The 17,025-nt window shown below is 42.0% G+C and overlaps 1 protein-coding gene across 3 annotated transcripts in view; it reads left to right on the top strand.

Annotated features, from left to right (window-relative positions):
• Positions 1-17,025, top strand: part of TMCC3 (transmembrane and coiled-coil domain family 3) — a 250,148-nt gene that overhangs the window by 169,479 nt on the left and 63,644 nt on the right. Inside the window, exon 1 of one of the 3 annotated variants that reach the window (XM_019710312.3) lies at positions 14,850-15,106. The exons of the other annotated variants lie outside the window; for them this stretch is intronic. Within the exon in view, the coding sequence (XP_019565871.2) occupies positions 15,029-15,106 (78 nt within the window). The 5' untranslated portion in view covers positions 14,850-15,028. Of the gene's footprint in view, positions 1-14,849; positions 15,107-17,025 lie in introns of those variants that run through there. 3 annotated transcript variants of the gene reach the window in all.

Genomic DNA, 17,025 nt, shown 5'->3' with positions numbered 1-17,025 from the left:
ATAAGCTTATTCCTAGTCGTGTTAACTGACTTGATATCGGGTAAGGAAAGCTCATCTTGCCTGCCCCCACTCACTGTATATTTTTCTTCAACATTATATATTTTCCTCTACTGAATTTTAAAATATACTTTCAAGTTTAGGTAAAACCGTTTTTGATTGTGTTCTGTTTCATTTATTAACTGATTTAGAGAGAATTGACAACTGGTTGATACTGCATCTTTCACTCCAGAGGCATGGAATACTTCAGTATTAGTTTTGGGCTTTCTTTTATAGAACATTGAATTTGAAAAAACAAACACAAGTATATACTATATTCAAATCCCCAAACACTTATGGAAGGATTTTCATTGCAAGAACCATGCTAGGCACTGATGTATTTTTTTAATCTGTAATTTTATTTCATTTTTAAATAATGTTTTTATTTTTCAATTACAGTTGACATACCATATTATATTAGTATTGGGTGTACAGCCTAGTGATTAGGCATTTATATAACTATATGACTATATAAATGTTACTCATCTGACACCCTACATAGTCATTACAATATTATTGACTATATTCTCTATGATGTACTTTACACCCCCCATGACTGTTTTTATAACTGGCAATTTGTACAACTGAATCCTTTCCCTTTTTTCACCCATTTTTCCCAATCCCCCTCCCATCTGAAAACCATCAAAATGTTCTCTGTCTATGAGTTTGTTTCTGTTTTGTTTCTTCATTTATTTTGTTTTCTATATGCTACATGTAAGTGAAATCATACAGTATTTGTCTTTCTCTGTCTGACTTACTTCACTTAGTATAATATCCTCTAGGTCCATCCATGTTTTCACAAATGGCAAGATTTCACACTTTTTATGGCTATTATTCCATTGTATATATGCACCACATCTTCTTTATTCATTCATCTATTGATGGACACTTAGACTGCTTCCATATCTTGGTTATTGTAAATAATACTGTAATGAACATAGGGGTGCATATGTCGTTTTGAATTAGTGTTTTGGGTTTCTTCAGATAAATGCCCAGAAGTGGGATTGCTGGGTCCTTCCTTGTTTCTTGTTATAGCCTTTGTTTTAAAGTTTGCTTTGTCTGATATAAGTATTGCTACCCCAGATTTTTTGTTTGTTTGTTTCCATGTACATGAAACATATTTTTCCATTCCTTCACTTTCTGTCAGTGTGGGTCTTATTTTGTTTTCTTATCCATACAGCCCCCCTATGTCTTCTGATTGGAACATTTACTTCATTTACATTTAAAGTAATTGTTGATAGATATGTAGTTATTGCCATTTTATTATTTATATAGTTGATTTGACTTTTTTTTTTTTTTTTGTCTTAAATAAGTCCCTGAAACATCCTTGTAATACTGGTTTGGTGGTGATGAACTCCTTTAGCTTTTTCTTGTCTGGGAAACTCTTTCTCTGTCCTTCAATTCTAAATGATAGCTTTGCTGGGTAGAGTAGTCTTGGTTGTAGTTCCTCACTTTTCATCACTTTGAATATTTCCTGACAATTTCTTCTGGCCTGCAAAGTCTCTGTTGAGAAATCAGCTGATAGGCTTATGGGATCGCCCTTGTAAGTAACAAATCGCTCTTCTCTTGCTGCTTTTAAGATTCTTTCTCTGTCTTTAACCTTTGGCATTTTAATTATGATGTGTCTTGGTGTGGGCCTCTTTGGGTTCACCTTGTTTGGGACTTTCTGCACTTCCTGGGCTTGTATGTCTATTTCCTTTGCCAGGTTAGGGAAGTTTTCAGTCATGATTTCTTCAAATAGGTTTTTCAATCCTTTGCATTCTCTCTTCTTCTGGTACGCCTATGATACAGATGTTGGTACACTTGATGTCCCAGAAGCCCCTTAAACTATCTTCAATTTTTATTTTATTTTATTATTTTATTTATTTACTTATTTATTTATTTTGCTGTTCTGAAGGTGTTTTCTGCTACCTTGTCTTCCAAATCGCTGATTCAGTCCTCTGCATCATTTAATCTACTGTTGAGCCCCTCTAATATATTCTTCTTTTCTGACTGATTCTTTGTTTTGTTTTCTATCTCTATTTTTATGTTTCCTATCTCTTTGTTGAAGTTCTCACTAAGTTCATCTATTCTTCCTCTAAGTTCATGGAGCATCCCTATAACCTGTGTTTTGAGCTCTGAATCTGGGAGATTGCTTTTCTCCATTTTGTTTTACTTTTCTTTTCTGGAATTTTGTTCTTTTCTTTCATTTGGGACATGTTTCTTTGTCTCCTCATATTGGCTGCCTTCTTGTGTTTGTTTCTATGTATTAAGTAGATTTGCTATGTCTCCTGGTCTTGGTAGTGTGTCCTTATGTAGTAGGTGTCCTGTGGGGCTCAGTGGCGCAGTCTCCCTGGTTACCTCATCCGGGTGCTCAAGGGGTTGTGTTTGGCCTCCTGTTGTAGTTGAGCCTTGATTGCTGTTGACATATCACTGGGAGGGATTGACACTTGGGCTGATTGGTTGTGAGTAAGTGGAGGGGCTGTTGTGCAGGTGCTGACCCCATGGAGCACGATTCACTTTAGTGGGACTCTGGTGCCTGCCTAGTCTGCCCTTTGGATGTGTCATTTGTGGAAGTGGCTGGTGGTGCTCAGGTGTGTTCTGAAGCTGGCCACCAGGGGTCTTGGTTCTGGGGCCTCTTAGTAGGGGCTCTGGTGAAGATCTAGGTCTGCTGCTGCCTGTGCCCAGCCCAGGGCCACGTGGTATGAGGTACAAAGTGATCTGTAGATGGTTGCCATTAGTGCCAGGCTTAGGGCCGCTTAGTAAGAGGCACGGGTCATGCTGAGGCCAGATGCTGTTTATTTGGGGTTTGTGAACCTTTGAGAGATTTTTAGGAAAGTCTTCAGCATGAGCCAAGACAAACCATTTTTATGGGAAAGCCACTGTAAGTGGCTTGGGTGTACCTGAAAGTTGGGTTGGGTGGGGTTTCCGGGAATCACCAGGGCAGTGTGTTAGCCAGGCTGATGGAGACTCAGACTTGGTGCTGCTTGTGCCTGTAGCTGGGACAGGGGAGGGCTCAACAAAGGACAATGGTGCCTGCCCACACTTCTGTCTGGGAGAAAGCTGCCCCTCCAGCCCTCAGCCTGAAGCTAGACAATTCAGTTCCTCCCCATATGTCCCTGGCACCTTTTGAGCTGCTGCTGCAATGCTGGAGCTCAGAGTAAGTGAGTCCATCAGCAAGTAAGTCCGTGTGTAGGCCCTTTAAGAGGAGGGCCTGAGTCTCTATCCACCCTCCGTCTCACTCAGCCATAATCCCCTCTGGTTTTCACAGCCAGAAGTTGTGAGGTCTTCTCTTCTCACTGAAACCCCAGGCTGGGGAGCCTGGAGTGGCGCTGGGACCACTTACTCCTCAAGGGGTAACTCTACAGGGGAGATCCCCCTACCGATTTTAACCACCACACGTGGATGTGGAACCAACCTGTTCCACGTCTCCACCCCTCCTACCAGTCTCAAGGTGGCTTCTTTTGTATGTCCTTAGTTGTAGGACCTCGGTTCAGCTAGGCTTCACGTGGTTCTCAATGATGGTTGTTCCATAGTTTAGTTGTAAGTTTGATGTGGTCATGGGAGGAGGTGATCACAGCATTTACCTACTACACCATCTTGATTGGACTCTGATGAATTTTTAAAATGAGCAAGTTAGTCCTCTATTTCAAAAACATCACATCTAACAGAGAAGGGCATGGTAGACATATACACAATTGATTTAATATAAATTAGACTGTCATAAATACTATGATAAAATTATACATAACATGCTGCTAGGGAAGGAAGATTAATTTTGACTTGAGAGATCACTTGGGGGAAAGAGCTATGTGCAATATGAGTATTAGTATGTTTACATAATATTTGTCTCAGATTTTCTAGAATGAAATGTAGAGAATACTTGTCAGCCTCTGTGTTTTCATATTTTGGTAACTAAATAAAAGTGGCCTTTGTTGTTTATGTTGACATGTAGTCATTATAAAATATACTGAGATATTTTGCATTTTTTGTGCTAAGTCTTTCAAATGTAATTTAATTAAAATGAAATAAAATTAAGACTTTAGTTCTTCAGTTTTAGTACGCACATTTCAGGTGCTCCTGGGCCACATGGGGCTGGTGTCTTCTCTATCGGACAATGCAGCTTTAGACAGTCATTTATTACACAGTTTGTATATCTAAAGGAAGGAAAACATTTAAAACAGTAATTTAAATAGGTGTCTCTGGGCTGGATTTTATGAATAATATATATTCTAATTGATAATCTAATCAATTGCATCTCAAACATTCTGATATTTTTGGATTGAAGCAAATGCCTTTGTAAAAGGATCAGTTGGAAATAATCAAGAAAGAGGAAGCCTCATCTCAGTAGAGTGTTGCCTAGGGAATAGGTTTGCACTTATGAGTGTCAGAAAGCCACAGTAAAATATAAAGAATTTCTGCTTCTTTGGGTGGAGCAGAAATTCTAACTTCAACTTTATAAGCTGTTTTGTTTCTTCTCAGATCTTTAATTTATTTATTTTTTCCTCTTATTACCTCCAAGAGTCCCTTTACAAAGTTGAAAAGAATATTGTTGTTCTTAACTCCAAGTGACCAAATTCACTAATATTCTGAAAGCCTACATGTTGCATTCCTGGTAACTTCTGATAATTCCTGTAGATATGTGTGTTAAATGCTTGCTCACGCATGTGAGCGGCAGTGCCTGCCTGCTGGGTACCTGTATACCGCCATGATATTATATCAGATACTTTGTATCTTGTGCCTAGGATAGCAGTTTGCTTCCTTTGTGAAAGGCATTCCTTCAATGGATTGTGAGAAATATTAACTAGGAGTGCATCAGCCACAGCTAATCTGGGAAGAAGCGATGAGAAATAATAGAACTATAGAATACCTTTCAAAACTGTCAGCTGGGAAAGTGAGTACTTCTAAATACTTGCAGGAAATTTGACCTTTACTTCCCAAATGACATGAGATGGATTTCTGGGAATCTTGAAGCACAAAATTGAAAATCTAGAAGTGCTCGGAAATGGTTTAAAAAAAAAAAAAAAGATATTAACAAGGAGCCTTCAGAGGATGAAATCATAATGGTGTACTTTTGAATTTCAAAAGCCCTGTTTGTTTTCTTTCTTCAAGGGAAGCACAGGAAGCAAGAGGTTTGTCTTGGGGTCATTAGGAATGCTGGATGTTCTTTAAACTGTGTGGGAGAAGCAGGGAAAGGTCAGGCAGGGGTGGGAGCAAGTCAAGTTCATATGAGTTAAATATTACGCATGGTGAAGTGCAACAGTGGACTTTCCTACATTGAGGTTCTTTCCCATTAATATTCTCAGTAGTGCCACATAGGCCTTTGGTTAAGAGTCAGTTATTTAATGGTTGTAATTATTCCCATTCTACAGGTGAGGAAACTGAAGTCTATAAAGGTTACATAAATTGTCCAAGAATATACACCTAGTAAATGAGCTTTTGAGTCAGCTAAGCCTGGAATTAGACTCCACTGTTGTCATTTGTTAGCTGGGTACCCTTGGTCAAATTACTGAATCTATTCAGAGACCCTATTGCTACTCAGTAAAATGAGAAAATAATAGCACCTACCATCATGGAGGCAGAGGCAGGTAAGAGGGATGGCATAACTGGGAGTTGATATATTGAAAGGTGTGGTGCAGACACAGTAGGCTAAATAAATAACTGTTGTCATTTTCTGACTCTGTACAGAGTACTATAGAGACGTTGTAGGAACATCTACACAAAGAAATGGAGAAAGACTTTTTTCTTACTCTTCAGTAGCAAAATATTTCAGAGCTTCTGTTGACTATTTTGCCCTGGATGTTTGAGGTGTGGGGTGGGGCAGGAAGTATCAACATTTGTGATAACTTCATACCAGACATTTTGTTAGGGTCTGTCAGTCAGTATTAGGTCTGGCTACATATAACAGAAAAGCCTCACTGTATAAAATGAGTTAAAATAATGGGAAATAGGCTTTGGTTAGCATTTTCATGCAGAGCATTTGGTTTTCAGCAACAGATGACTATGTTCATTGGGAAATAACTGTACTACAGTTTATCCACTCTGTTGTTGATGACAATTGGGTTGTTTCCAGATGGGGACTATTACCACTATGAATATTCTTGTATGTGTGTCCTGATTGGCTCGTGTCTGGCATACACTGAGGAGTGGAGAGGCTGGGTCATAGTGTACGCGTAGCTTCAACTTTATGAGATAATTAGTGCCAAATCGTGCTTCAGAGGTGTTGTACCTGTTTATGTGCCCACCTCCTCATGTCCTCAGCTTATGAATGAGAGAACTGAGGCTTTGTAACTAGTAGTAGCAACACCAAGCTTCGGATCCTGGCAGTCTGTCTCCAGTATCCGATCCTGCCACTCGGTCGGTAACAGTACAAGATTGTTTATGTGAGCGATGTAAGCAACAGATACTGTCAGAATTCAGGGAAGGAAGAGATAACTGACTGGAGAGGACAAGGAAGGCTTCAACAGACAGCATCCTGTCTTTTGATTGGACTGTGACTTGAGTTCTTTTCGCACGTCACATCAAATTCCTCTGGCAGTTTCATCTCCCACCAACCATCCTGATCTTGCAAAGTGAATTGATAAAATGCAAAGTGAATTCATGGACAGTGTGTTCCTCAAGTGTAGCTAGCTCATCCTTCAGATTCAGCATGGTCTTAATAGAGAGAATCCTCCTGGGCTGGCCATGCGTAGAATGGAGACAGCTAGACATCTCCAGAGAATGGCTTCCTCTGTGGTCCAGTGAAGTCGGAACCCTCAGCGTCACTACTCCAGTTAGAGACTTAACCGAGTGGAACACTGCACCTAGTGCAAAGTAAGGCATTTCCGTCTGCATTTGTTTACTGTCATCGTTGTGGACTTCTGGGAAACTGCAATAGCAGACAGCCAAGAGTCATACCCAGTAATCAGACAGTGAAACCCTTTCCTAGCAAATGCAGGGTCAAGAGGTTAGAAATAACAAAGCACTCCGTGTTGTAATCTCTGTGTACCTAACATGAAACAAAGACTCGAGGCAACATGGGAACCCCACAACAAAAGGAAACACGAATTTGTGGAATTCTCCATTCAATGCAGAGAGTGTAAATTGTTAGTTTACTTACAATACAAATTTTTAATGAACAACTCAGCATGTACTGGGTCAATTTGAACCTGAACCAAATCTGTGAACTTGAGCGTACTCCTCCGACCAAATCAGGACTTAATTGTCAGTCATTTAAAAACCGTATAGAATCACTGCTTTTTGTCAGGCGCTATGCTCCACACTGGGGGACCAAAGATAAAGGACTCTGCCCTTGACCCTCAAGTTCTATCTGATTGAGTTCAGCCTCAGACCCATTGCCCCCGGCGGACAGAGTCTCACGGAGCTGGTCACATTAATGAACACAACCTTTGTGCCTCTGTTTCTACAGCTGGTCCCCTTCTTGGGTGGAGTAAGGAGCCAGAATGCTGTTCTTGGGACAGCTTCCCCAGAGAAAAGTCCCTACACCACCCACTCCTACTTACTATTGTGTTACCCTCCCCCCCAGAAAAGACCCCAAAGTTAAATACATTTTTAATTGAAAATTTTAATTTTGAGATTATTATAGTCACGTGCAGTTATAAGGAAAGATACAGAGAGATCTGTGTCCCCTTTATCTGGTTTCCCCAGACGTAACATCTTGCAAAACTATAGTCCAAAGATCATATTAACATTGATATAATCCACAATCTTATTCAGGTTTCCCAGTTTTCTTTGTAGTTGTGTATGTGTGTGTGTACGTGTGTGTGTGTTTCGTTCCCTGCAGTTTCATGACATGAGCAGGAACTACCCACCACTGCAGTTAAGACACAAAAGAGTTCCCCCAGCACAGGGCCCCTGGTGCTGCCCTTTATAACCACACCCACCGCCCTCTTGCAACCCCCTTTTCTCCCTACCCAGTCACCCCTGGCAACCGCCAATCTCCTCTCAATTCCTGTAATTTTGTAATTTCAAGAATGCTACAGAAGTGGATTCATACAGTACATAACCTTGGGAGATTGGCTGTTTTCACACAGCGTGATTCCCTGGACATTCACCCGAGTTCTTGTGTATCAGTAGTTGGCTCCTTTTTCCTGTTGAGTAGTACTGTATCATACCGATGTCCCAGTTTGTTTAACTGTTCACCTGCCGAAAGACATCTGGACTGTTTCCAGTTTGGGGCTTTTATGAATAAAGCTGCTATGAACATTTGTGTAAAGGTTTTTATGTGAACATATGTTTTCTTTTCCCTAGGAGAAATGCCTCAGAGTGCAATTTCTGGGTCACAGGGTATTTGCACATTTCATTTTATAGGAAAATGCCAAACTGTTTTCCAGAGACTGTACCATTTTACACTTCTGCCAGCAGTATATCCACCCATGTATGAATCATCTAGTTTCCCCGTATCCTTACCAGCATTTTGTGCCATCACTGTTTTTTATGTTTACCTTTCCGAGAGGTGTGTAGTAATATCTCATTGTGGTTTTAACTTACATTTCCCTAATGACTAATGATGTTGAACATCTTTTCATATGTTTATTTGCCATCAATATATTTTCTTTTTTTTTTATTTTTTTTTGGGGGGGCAATATTGGGGAACAGTGTGTTTTTAAAGGCCCCATCAGCTCCAAGTCAAGTCGTTGTTTTCAACCTAGTTGTGGAGGGCACAGCTCACTGGCCCATGTGGGAATCGAACCGGCGACCTTGGTGTTATGAGCACTGAGCTCTAACCAACTGAGCCAACCGGCCGCCCTATGTTTTCTTCAGTGAAATGTCTCTTCATGTTTTTTTGCCCATTTTTTGGTTGGATTGTCTATTTTTTAAATTTTGAGTTATGAGAATTCTCTATATATTCTAGATACTAATCCAACCAATTTGTTGGATATGTGGTTTTGCAAATATTTTCTCTCCATGTGTATTTTGTCTTTTCATCCTTTTAACAGATCTTCCACAAAGCAAGCAAAGGTTTTTTATTTTGATGAGGTAAAATACATTTTTGTACTTACTAATGTAACCTCAAGTCTGCAGGTAAGACAAATGTTAGAGACAAGTTTCTGGAACACTTGAAGGGTGCCTAGTAGAATCCTCTTTAAAATTCATTGTTTTTGAGAAATCAATAACATGCAATTGTTCAGTTTGCTGCAAAGGACTATTGGAAGGCAAATTCACCAGCCTGCAGAGTTTAAGTCTTTCTACTTTCCTGCTTTTTTATCAAAGTCTTACCAAGTGGAAGTTTTGGGCTAGAAGATTGCTAAAACTAAATCAGTAGCAGTGATTGTTTTCTTACAGTCATGTAGAACATGCTATGTGAGAAATTAAATATGAATGTTAAGAGTGATCATTTCCAGTTGGCTGGAAACCAGGTGGTTAAAATTAGAGATTCCTATTTGCATCGGGCCTGGAAGCTTCTGATCCTCAATATAAACAAATAAACAAAAAGCAAATAAATAAAAATGTGATCAGCATGCATTCACCACAGGTAGTTGAATACATTTTTTAAATCCGATTTATTCTTTCCTTTACTCTCTCTGCCCTTAAATCCTCAGAAAAAAAAAAAAAAAGCTTACTGTACTTTTTGTCTTACAAATCTTTCCCGCAGAGGGAACAGTTTCCTATACTATTAAAATGGAACATGAAAGGAAATACATTTTCCTTTACTTTGTAAGAGGCTTACATTTTCCTCTTTAAAATTGGACTCTATGTCTATTTCTTTCTCCCTGCTATAATGACATGGTAAGCCTGAAACCCCTATGGAGGTCAAGTTCATAGGGAGACTACTTCCTTCCTTTATCCTACCACTGAACCAAAGACAGAACTGTCTTTGCAAATGTAGCAGCTTTATTTGTGACTGTCTGTCTCCATGTCTATTTGGGATGTTCCCTCTGGACTAGACCACGTCTTATTCAGTTTTATATCCCCAGCACCAAGAATGGAACCCATCACACCAATGGCACTCAATAAATGATTGGGGAATTCAGTAACTGGCCAGTATCTGAGAATCAGTAACATTCATCATTCAGCAAATATTTATCCTTATATATTATTCATTCCAACCCCTTGAGGACAAAAGCTACCTTTTGCTTTTGTCTGACTCATGTTTTAAACCCCAGTGCTTGGAAAATAAGTAGACATTTAATGAATGTTGAATTCTTCCATTCATTCAGCAAATAGGTATGTTAGGAACCATCAAGAATATACAAACTTATATTTGTATAAGGAAAGGCATAGTCCTTTCCTTCAGGTAACCCACAACCTAGTGGGGGTAGGGGAACACATACATTATCACATAAAATATTTAAATACATGGTAAGATATTGTGACTTTTGTGTTCAAATAAGAAGTACAGAGTATAATTAGTCTAACAGTCTACAGGAAGTCATCTGACATGGACTGACTAAGGAAGGCCCTCTAGCTAGTGCCCTGAGAAAACTCTGTGACCCCACTAGAGTCCTCTGCTCTTCTTCTCTGTTCATCCTGTCTGCAGTTCTTGCCTTCGCTTGAAATGCCACCTTTCTCTATGTCTTCTTTCTACCCATAGCCAGCACTGAATGTTGTGTAGGTCAGGGCTCTTGAAACTAGCTTAAACAAAAAGAGGAATACATTTCTTCATATAACTGCCAGCAGTTTTTCCCATCCCTGTGTGCACCGACCACTCCTTTCATCAAGCGGTGGGTGCTTTTTCTCCTCCCCTTGACTCTGGGCTAGACTTCTGACTTGTTTTCACCAATAGAAGGTGTCAAAAGAGACTAGTTGCCTCCTTTAGCCTACCAAAGTGGTTCAGCCCCTGAACCAAAGTGGTATTCCAGGCCAGTTCTAGGCTAGGTCTTAGGAGGTTTGGCAGCTTTTGTGTTTGTTCTCTTGGAAACCAGTCACCATATGAAGAAGTCCAGCTGCCCTGATGGACAGAGGGGAGACATGGAAGATAAAATAAAATACAAAAATATTTCATTTTTAAATATATAAACATCTATAAATAGAAACAGAGACTTAGCCAGCCCCAGGCATTCCAGCCACCCCCGTTCCTATAGGTGCTAACATATGAGTGAAGCCATCTTGGATGCTGCAGCCCCAGCCATGTCACATAGAATAGAGAAAAGCCCCTTCAGAGGAATGCTCAAATTGCACAATCATGAGCAAGTGAATTGTTGTGGTTCCAAGCCAATACATTTTAGGGTAATTTGTCATGCAGCAATAGATAATGGAGAAACCTAGATCTAGTGCTCTAGTAACTCAGTAACGTGTCTTTCTCCTTGCGTGGCTCTGCTTTCCTCAAAGGCTGTCTTTGTATAGTGGCAGGGATGTCTGCCACAGCAGCAGGCTTACATTCTACCAGCTTAGCAGTGCCCACTAAAAGGGCACAGCTTTTTCCCAGTAGTTCCAGCAAGTCTCAGGGGTGACGGATTGGCTGTGACTGGGTCATGTGCCTAACGCTGCACAAGTTACAGTGACTCCAATTGGCTAAGGCTGGATCACATGGAGCCAGAGGCAGGGTGAGCATATCTGCCTCACTTAAACCACATGGCTTGAGTGTGGGGGTAGCATAGGTCCCAAAAGAAAATCCGGGCTCTGTGAAATTTGTTACTGTAAAATTGTGAGTTTGTTTTCATTATTTTTTGTAGAGAGAGGATTTTGGAGGTATCGTCGGAGGCACAGACAGTTCTTACAATGACAGGAGAAATTTTTTTTCCCCGCTGCCCCCGCCCCCCCACACACACACACCCAGAGACTGACAAAACCCTAAGCATTGCCTCCAAAGGAAGGGTAATGGTGTATTGTCTCCTTGGGTCCTACTTCCCAGTAGGAGATTCAAATGGTGATCAGCACTGCTTGTTTTCTGTCTTTTCTGGGGAGCTTGCTCTTGTGCTATTTAATTTGAGTTTTTAAGAACATTATTTTGTACGAGTGCCCAGTAGAGCAGTAGCTTATGAAATAAATCTAAATGATCTAAAAAAGAACATCCTCTGTTAATTGAAATTTCAGTGGGACTAATAAAGTTTGTATTCATCCTTTTCTTTGAGAGCAAGCATTTCCAGCATGGACTTCTTCTAAGGAATGCCAAGACAGTAATAGAAATGGAAAGTAGATGCCTGTTGTCATTCTAACCAAAGTCCAACCGTGGTTTGTCAGGGACCTCATTTAGGTCTGACCTCTCTAAGTTCATGCACACCAGAGTTATACATAGACACACCCCACTAATATACTTCAGATAGCCCTAAGTAGCTGGAAAAAAAATAATTAGTTATCAGGCAAATGAGGGGGGAAACCCAGAGATAGATTCGCATAGATTTCTAGAATGGATCTTTGTAAAATTAAATCGAAATAATGACTTAATAACAACAGCCTGCTTTGCCTTTATATTAAGCTTTATACTTGTAAGAGTACTGTTATGTTTATTTATTTGATTAGGGGGGTACCTACCCCCACTGATGATTTAAATTCCAAGATTAATTATGACATCATCACATCTGTCCCTTGACTCTTTGTTGCCTTTAAGTTGTAAAATTATTATGAAATACTATGTGTGAATAAATACACAGGCAGTGTACCAATAGTCATCATTAAATAGAGCATTATTTATAATCTTATACCCCTCTCCTATTGAATCCTTCTTCATCCCCCCACCAGAGATGAATACTGTCCTGAAATTTGTGTTTATCATACTTTTGCTTTCCTTAATAGTTTTACTATACATCTGTGTTCTCCTAAAAAGAAAATCATTTACTCTTCATATTTTTTAACTTTACATGAATAGAATCTTACTATATGTAATTTTATGTGGCTGGCTTATTTTGTTTCTCAGCACTGTTCGTGAAATTCATCCATATTGATTTTTACAGCTCGAGTTCTGTTTGTGGCTTATCTTTTCAACTTATTACTTCTTTTCATCAGTAGAAGTTTTAAATTTTTCATCTGGTTGTATCTTTATGACTTTTTGTGGCTTGAGATCATAATGACACTCCCCCATTTTCTTCTGACAGTTTTAAAAGTTGTGTTCCCCCCCTCCCCCCCATTTAGGTCTTTATCTGGTATTGATTTTTGTGTATGCTGTGAGGTAGGGATATATATTTTTTTCCCAAGTGAAAAGGCTGAGCATGCCATTCCACTCCTTTGCTTAAAAATTTCCAAACCTTCCAACCTTCCTTAGAATTAAAGTCAAAATTCTTAAAATGGCCTGAATGGCCCTCTATGATCCAGCCCTCTGAAATGTCTCTGACTTCATCTCTTACTTTCCAAGGAATGATGGTCTCCTTGCTCTTCCTCAAACACTCTCAAAATGTACCTACTCCAGGGCCTTTGAACTGGATATTCTGTCTGAAATTTTCAGATATCTACATCACTGGCTCCCTTACTTTTCAGGTTTCTGCTCAAATGTGACCTTATCATGGAGGCCTTCTCTGGCCACCCTAGCTAAAAATCTCTCTCACACACACCCACACACTTCAGTCTCTTTTCTCTGCTTTGGAAGAACTTACCTGAAAAACTCTCTCTGCCTGATATAATTGTGTCATATAAGTTTACCCTCTTTATTTAAAATATATTTTTACATTTTGAATAGTTACATTTTGAATATGCACACAATTCAAACATTCAAGTTTAAAAAGTACAGTGAAAAATTAATCTCCCTCCTATCCCTTCCTTTCAGCTGCCTAGTTCCCCTTTTCTGCCGTTAGTTTCTTGTCTGTTTCCCTAGTTTCTTGTTTATTCTCCTAGAAATACGTCATGCATATATAAGCACATACATATATATGGTTTCTACATAAATGGTGGAATACCATATAAATTATTCTACGTGTTGCTTTTTTCAATCAGTGCTTCACACAGCTATCAGATATATGTATCTTAAATTTCCATCCTGATATTGTCATTTCCCTGTCCAGAAACCTCCAGCAGTTGCCTAGCACCCACAGAGTAAGGTTGAACTTCGGAGTCTTGAAAGTACAGCCCTGCACCACGTGGTCTCCACCTACATTTTCCATCAGGTTTTTCGGTTCCTAAAGATACTCCCTAAACTGACAACTGAAGGTTTTTCCAAATGTCCCTTTGTTTTTATGCTCGGTACTTTTCTTCGGCCTGCACAGCCCCTGCCCCCAGCCCTTTGAAGGGGAGGAGCAGCACTTAGAACAGCGCCTCCTTCCTTCTGGGCTGGTCACTGCACTTAACTCCTCTCTGGAGCCTTTGCCTTTCAGAATTTCAGCTCAATCTCCCATGAGTACAGCCTACACAACCAGACCGAGCGTTCTGGCTGTTGGTTTAGGAGCATATTTAATTATTCACCAATCAGTCCTTTCTCTTCTAGACTCCAAATTTCTTGTGAGCAGGGATTATTCACTGGAAATAGGGACTACAAAAATGAAAAGGTATGTGGACTTGTAAGTACCTTCCAACATCAAGGTGAGCCGGCCCTGCAAAATCAAAACACACAGCAGCATAGATCTTTAAGTGCAATTGTGTTCTATGCTCGGTGGAATCATAAGAAAAACATGGGCTTAAAAAGAAACATCTCTGATCCCTGCCCCAGGGTCAGGCATATGGCAGATGCACACACAGTAGGTGCACGTTGACTAAAAGAATAACATGAAAGGAAGCATGTAAGGCAAGCCTCAACATCTTGCCAAAAACCCATCTTTTATCTTAAGTATACAAATAAGTCAACAAATAGTGTAGGTGTCACTTATCTTTTGAAGAGAAAAGAGGGCGATGTGGGAGGGGGTGGAATCAAGTTTCAGCAAGGGAGGGAGGTGGAGACATCGCACCAGGAGAAGGGTCTTGGGGCCTCCGCGGGGCGCGCAGGGGGAGGCGGGGAGAAGTGGATGGGGAGGAGTCTCTCCGGTCCCCGCCCAGCCTCCCCTCCGCCCCGCGGCGGCGGCGGCGCAGGGCGGCCACGCGGCTGTCGGTACCAGCTGCAGTAGTCCGCGCCTCCCGCTCCGCCGCGGCTGCCGGTGCGACCCCGACACGGCCGGCAGCTCGCGGCGCGGCGGCCGCGGGAGACGGGAAAGTTCCCGGCGCGAGCGCCGAGATGCCGGGCAGCGACACGGCGCTCACCGTGGACCGGACCTACTCCGACCCGGGCCGGCACCAGCGCTGCAAGAGCCGGGTGAGCGGCGCGGGCAGGGTGGCGGTGGGGGCGCCGGTGGGGGCGCCGGGCCGAGGGGCGAGGCCGCGTGGGCTTCGCCTCCCGCGTGAACTCCTGTCCCCCGCGTTTCGCTGCCTGCTGCTCTCCCTCCCCTGCTACCCGGGGTCCGGGACTCTCCGCCCCTGTCCGTGCTGGAGAGGCTGGGAAGGGGGCGTCGGGGCCTGGCCTACGGCTGGGAGACCCCAGGTCCACCGCCGGGCTGGGGCGCCGAGCAAAGGCCGGCCCGCCGACTCCCTCCCGCCCCCCGCCGTCCTGGGTCCCCCGCGCCTTGCGGGGACGCCGGAATCTCCCCGACGGCCGCGCTCTGCCACCCTCTCCGCCAGGGAGCGCCCGCCGCGCGGTGCCCAGACGCGAGGGAATCCCGCCACCCGCGGCCGGGTGTCCCCGGTGGGACGGCCTCCCTCTCCTCATCTCCCAGCTGCCGCCGCGTCTCCCAACCCTCGGGGTTTCGGGCGCCGGGCAGGTGGCGGCCGAGCTTCCCGGCCCCCCGCGGCGGCTGCTCGCGGTTCTGCCCAAGTGAAAACTCAGTCCTTGCTCTGCCTCTCTGGAGTTTCTAGCCGTGCGGAGCAGGCGCCCTCTCCATTGTTTGCAGTGTAATTTGCTGTTGCAGATTTTGGCTGTGGGCGAAAATAGCTCTTCAGAGCAGGCCGCAGAGACGAGCTATGTAGCGCTTCAAAATAAAGACGGATGCCGCAGCTTGAGCGCCGTCCCTACCGGGAGAAGCAACCTCCGCCCCCTCGGGGATACCTTTGCCCTCCAGGGCTGTTGAATCGGATTGAAGTGCCAAGTAGAACCGCACTTCTCCACGCTGCCATTTGTTCTGGCAGGACGTACCTGGAATTGTTCTTTGCTCAGCTAACTGCTCACTTGTTGGGAATCTCAGCATTTGAGTATCAGCTTCCCTGTATAAAGTTCACGAGGTAGTCTTGCTTAGATTCTGGCCTTCCACCTCCAAGATCAAGAGGCCAGCCAGATGGGAAAAGTAGCAACAGTGACAAATGTGGCCTTGTCCCTTGTGTAGGATTTGGGTGTTTAATTATAATTCGGAGAAGTAAGTAATTACCCCAGAAGTGAAGTAAAAAGTCCCTGATATATTTACCTGCTTTCCGTTTTTCCTTTAGCGTCTGTTAATCAGTTTAACAGAATGATTTAAATTTTTACAGATTAAATATATGTAGGGGAATAATACTTAACCTCCTGCATCTACTCCACTCTCCACCTCCCAAAAAAAAATGATTCTTATTTTTTTTACATTTTCTTTAAAAGTTTAATAACAATTTCTTATGAAAGTAATCAGAAACTCCATTTGGAAGAAAGCATGGATAAAAGATCTTTGTTTACCTACACTTAGAAGTTTTTGGAAGGATGCCTGCTGGTTAACAGAGTTAACTGCAGAAAGGTAAAGAAGATCTTTAATTCTAATGCATTCGTAGTTGGGGAGTCTCTATTGATGTTGCAGTTGACAGAAGAAATTTCAGACTTGAAAAAAGTGGAAGCTTGGTTTCACTTGTCACAACTGTGATACTCTTTGTGTAAACAACAAGATTAGTAATCTTTGAGGGTTGGATAGCTCACTGTGAGCTCATTGAAGTGATTTGGCAAAACTCATAGAACTTTCCAAAACTCATTCTTCATAATCTGTAAAACAGTGGTGATACACTTTGTGCGTCAGGTATTTCCAGGTGGAAAGTGGCAAAGCAAACGTGTAACTTCAGACTTAGTGTTTCTGCTGCATCTGCAATTGTTTCATTCCCATACCCATCTTTTCTGTTAAAGTGCCACAACGTTATGTGAAGGGGGGTGTATTTTCTTTAAAATTCTACCCATGGTGTTATGCCTACTACACTGTTTTGATAGCATGGAGATAGGCAACTTTGTCA

Source organism: Rhinolophus sinicus, chromosome 1 (genome assembly GCF_057876585.1).
Source record: "Rhinolophus sinicus isolate RSI-liver-muscle chromosome 1, RSI-T2T, whole genome shotgun sequence".
NCBI lineage: Eukaryota > Metazoa > Chordata > Mammalia > Chiroptera > Rhinolophidae > Rhinolophus > Rhinolophus sinicus.
This window is presented reverse-complemented; position numbering and strand designations above follow the sequence as displayed.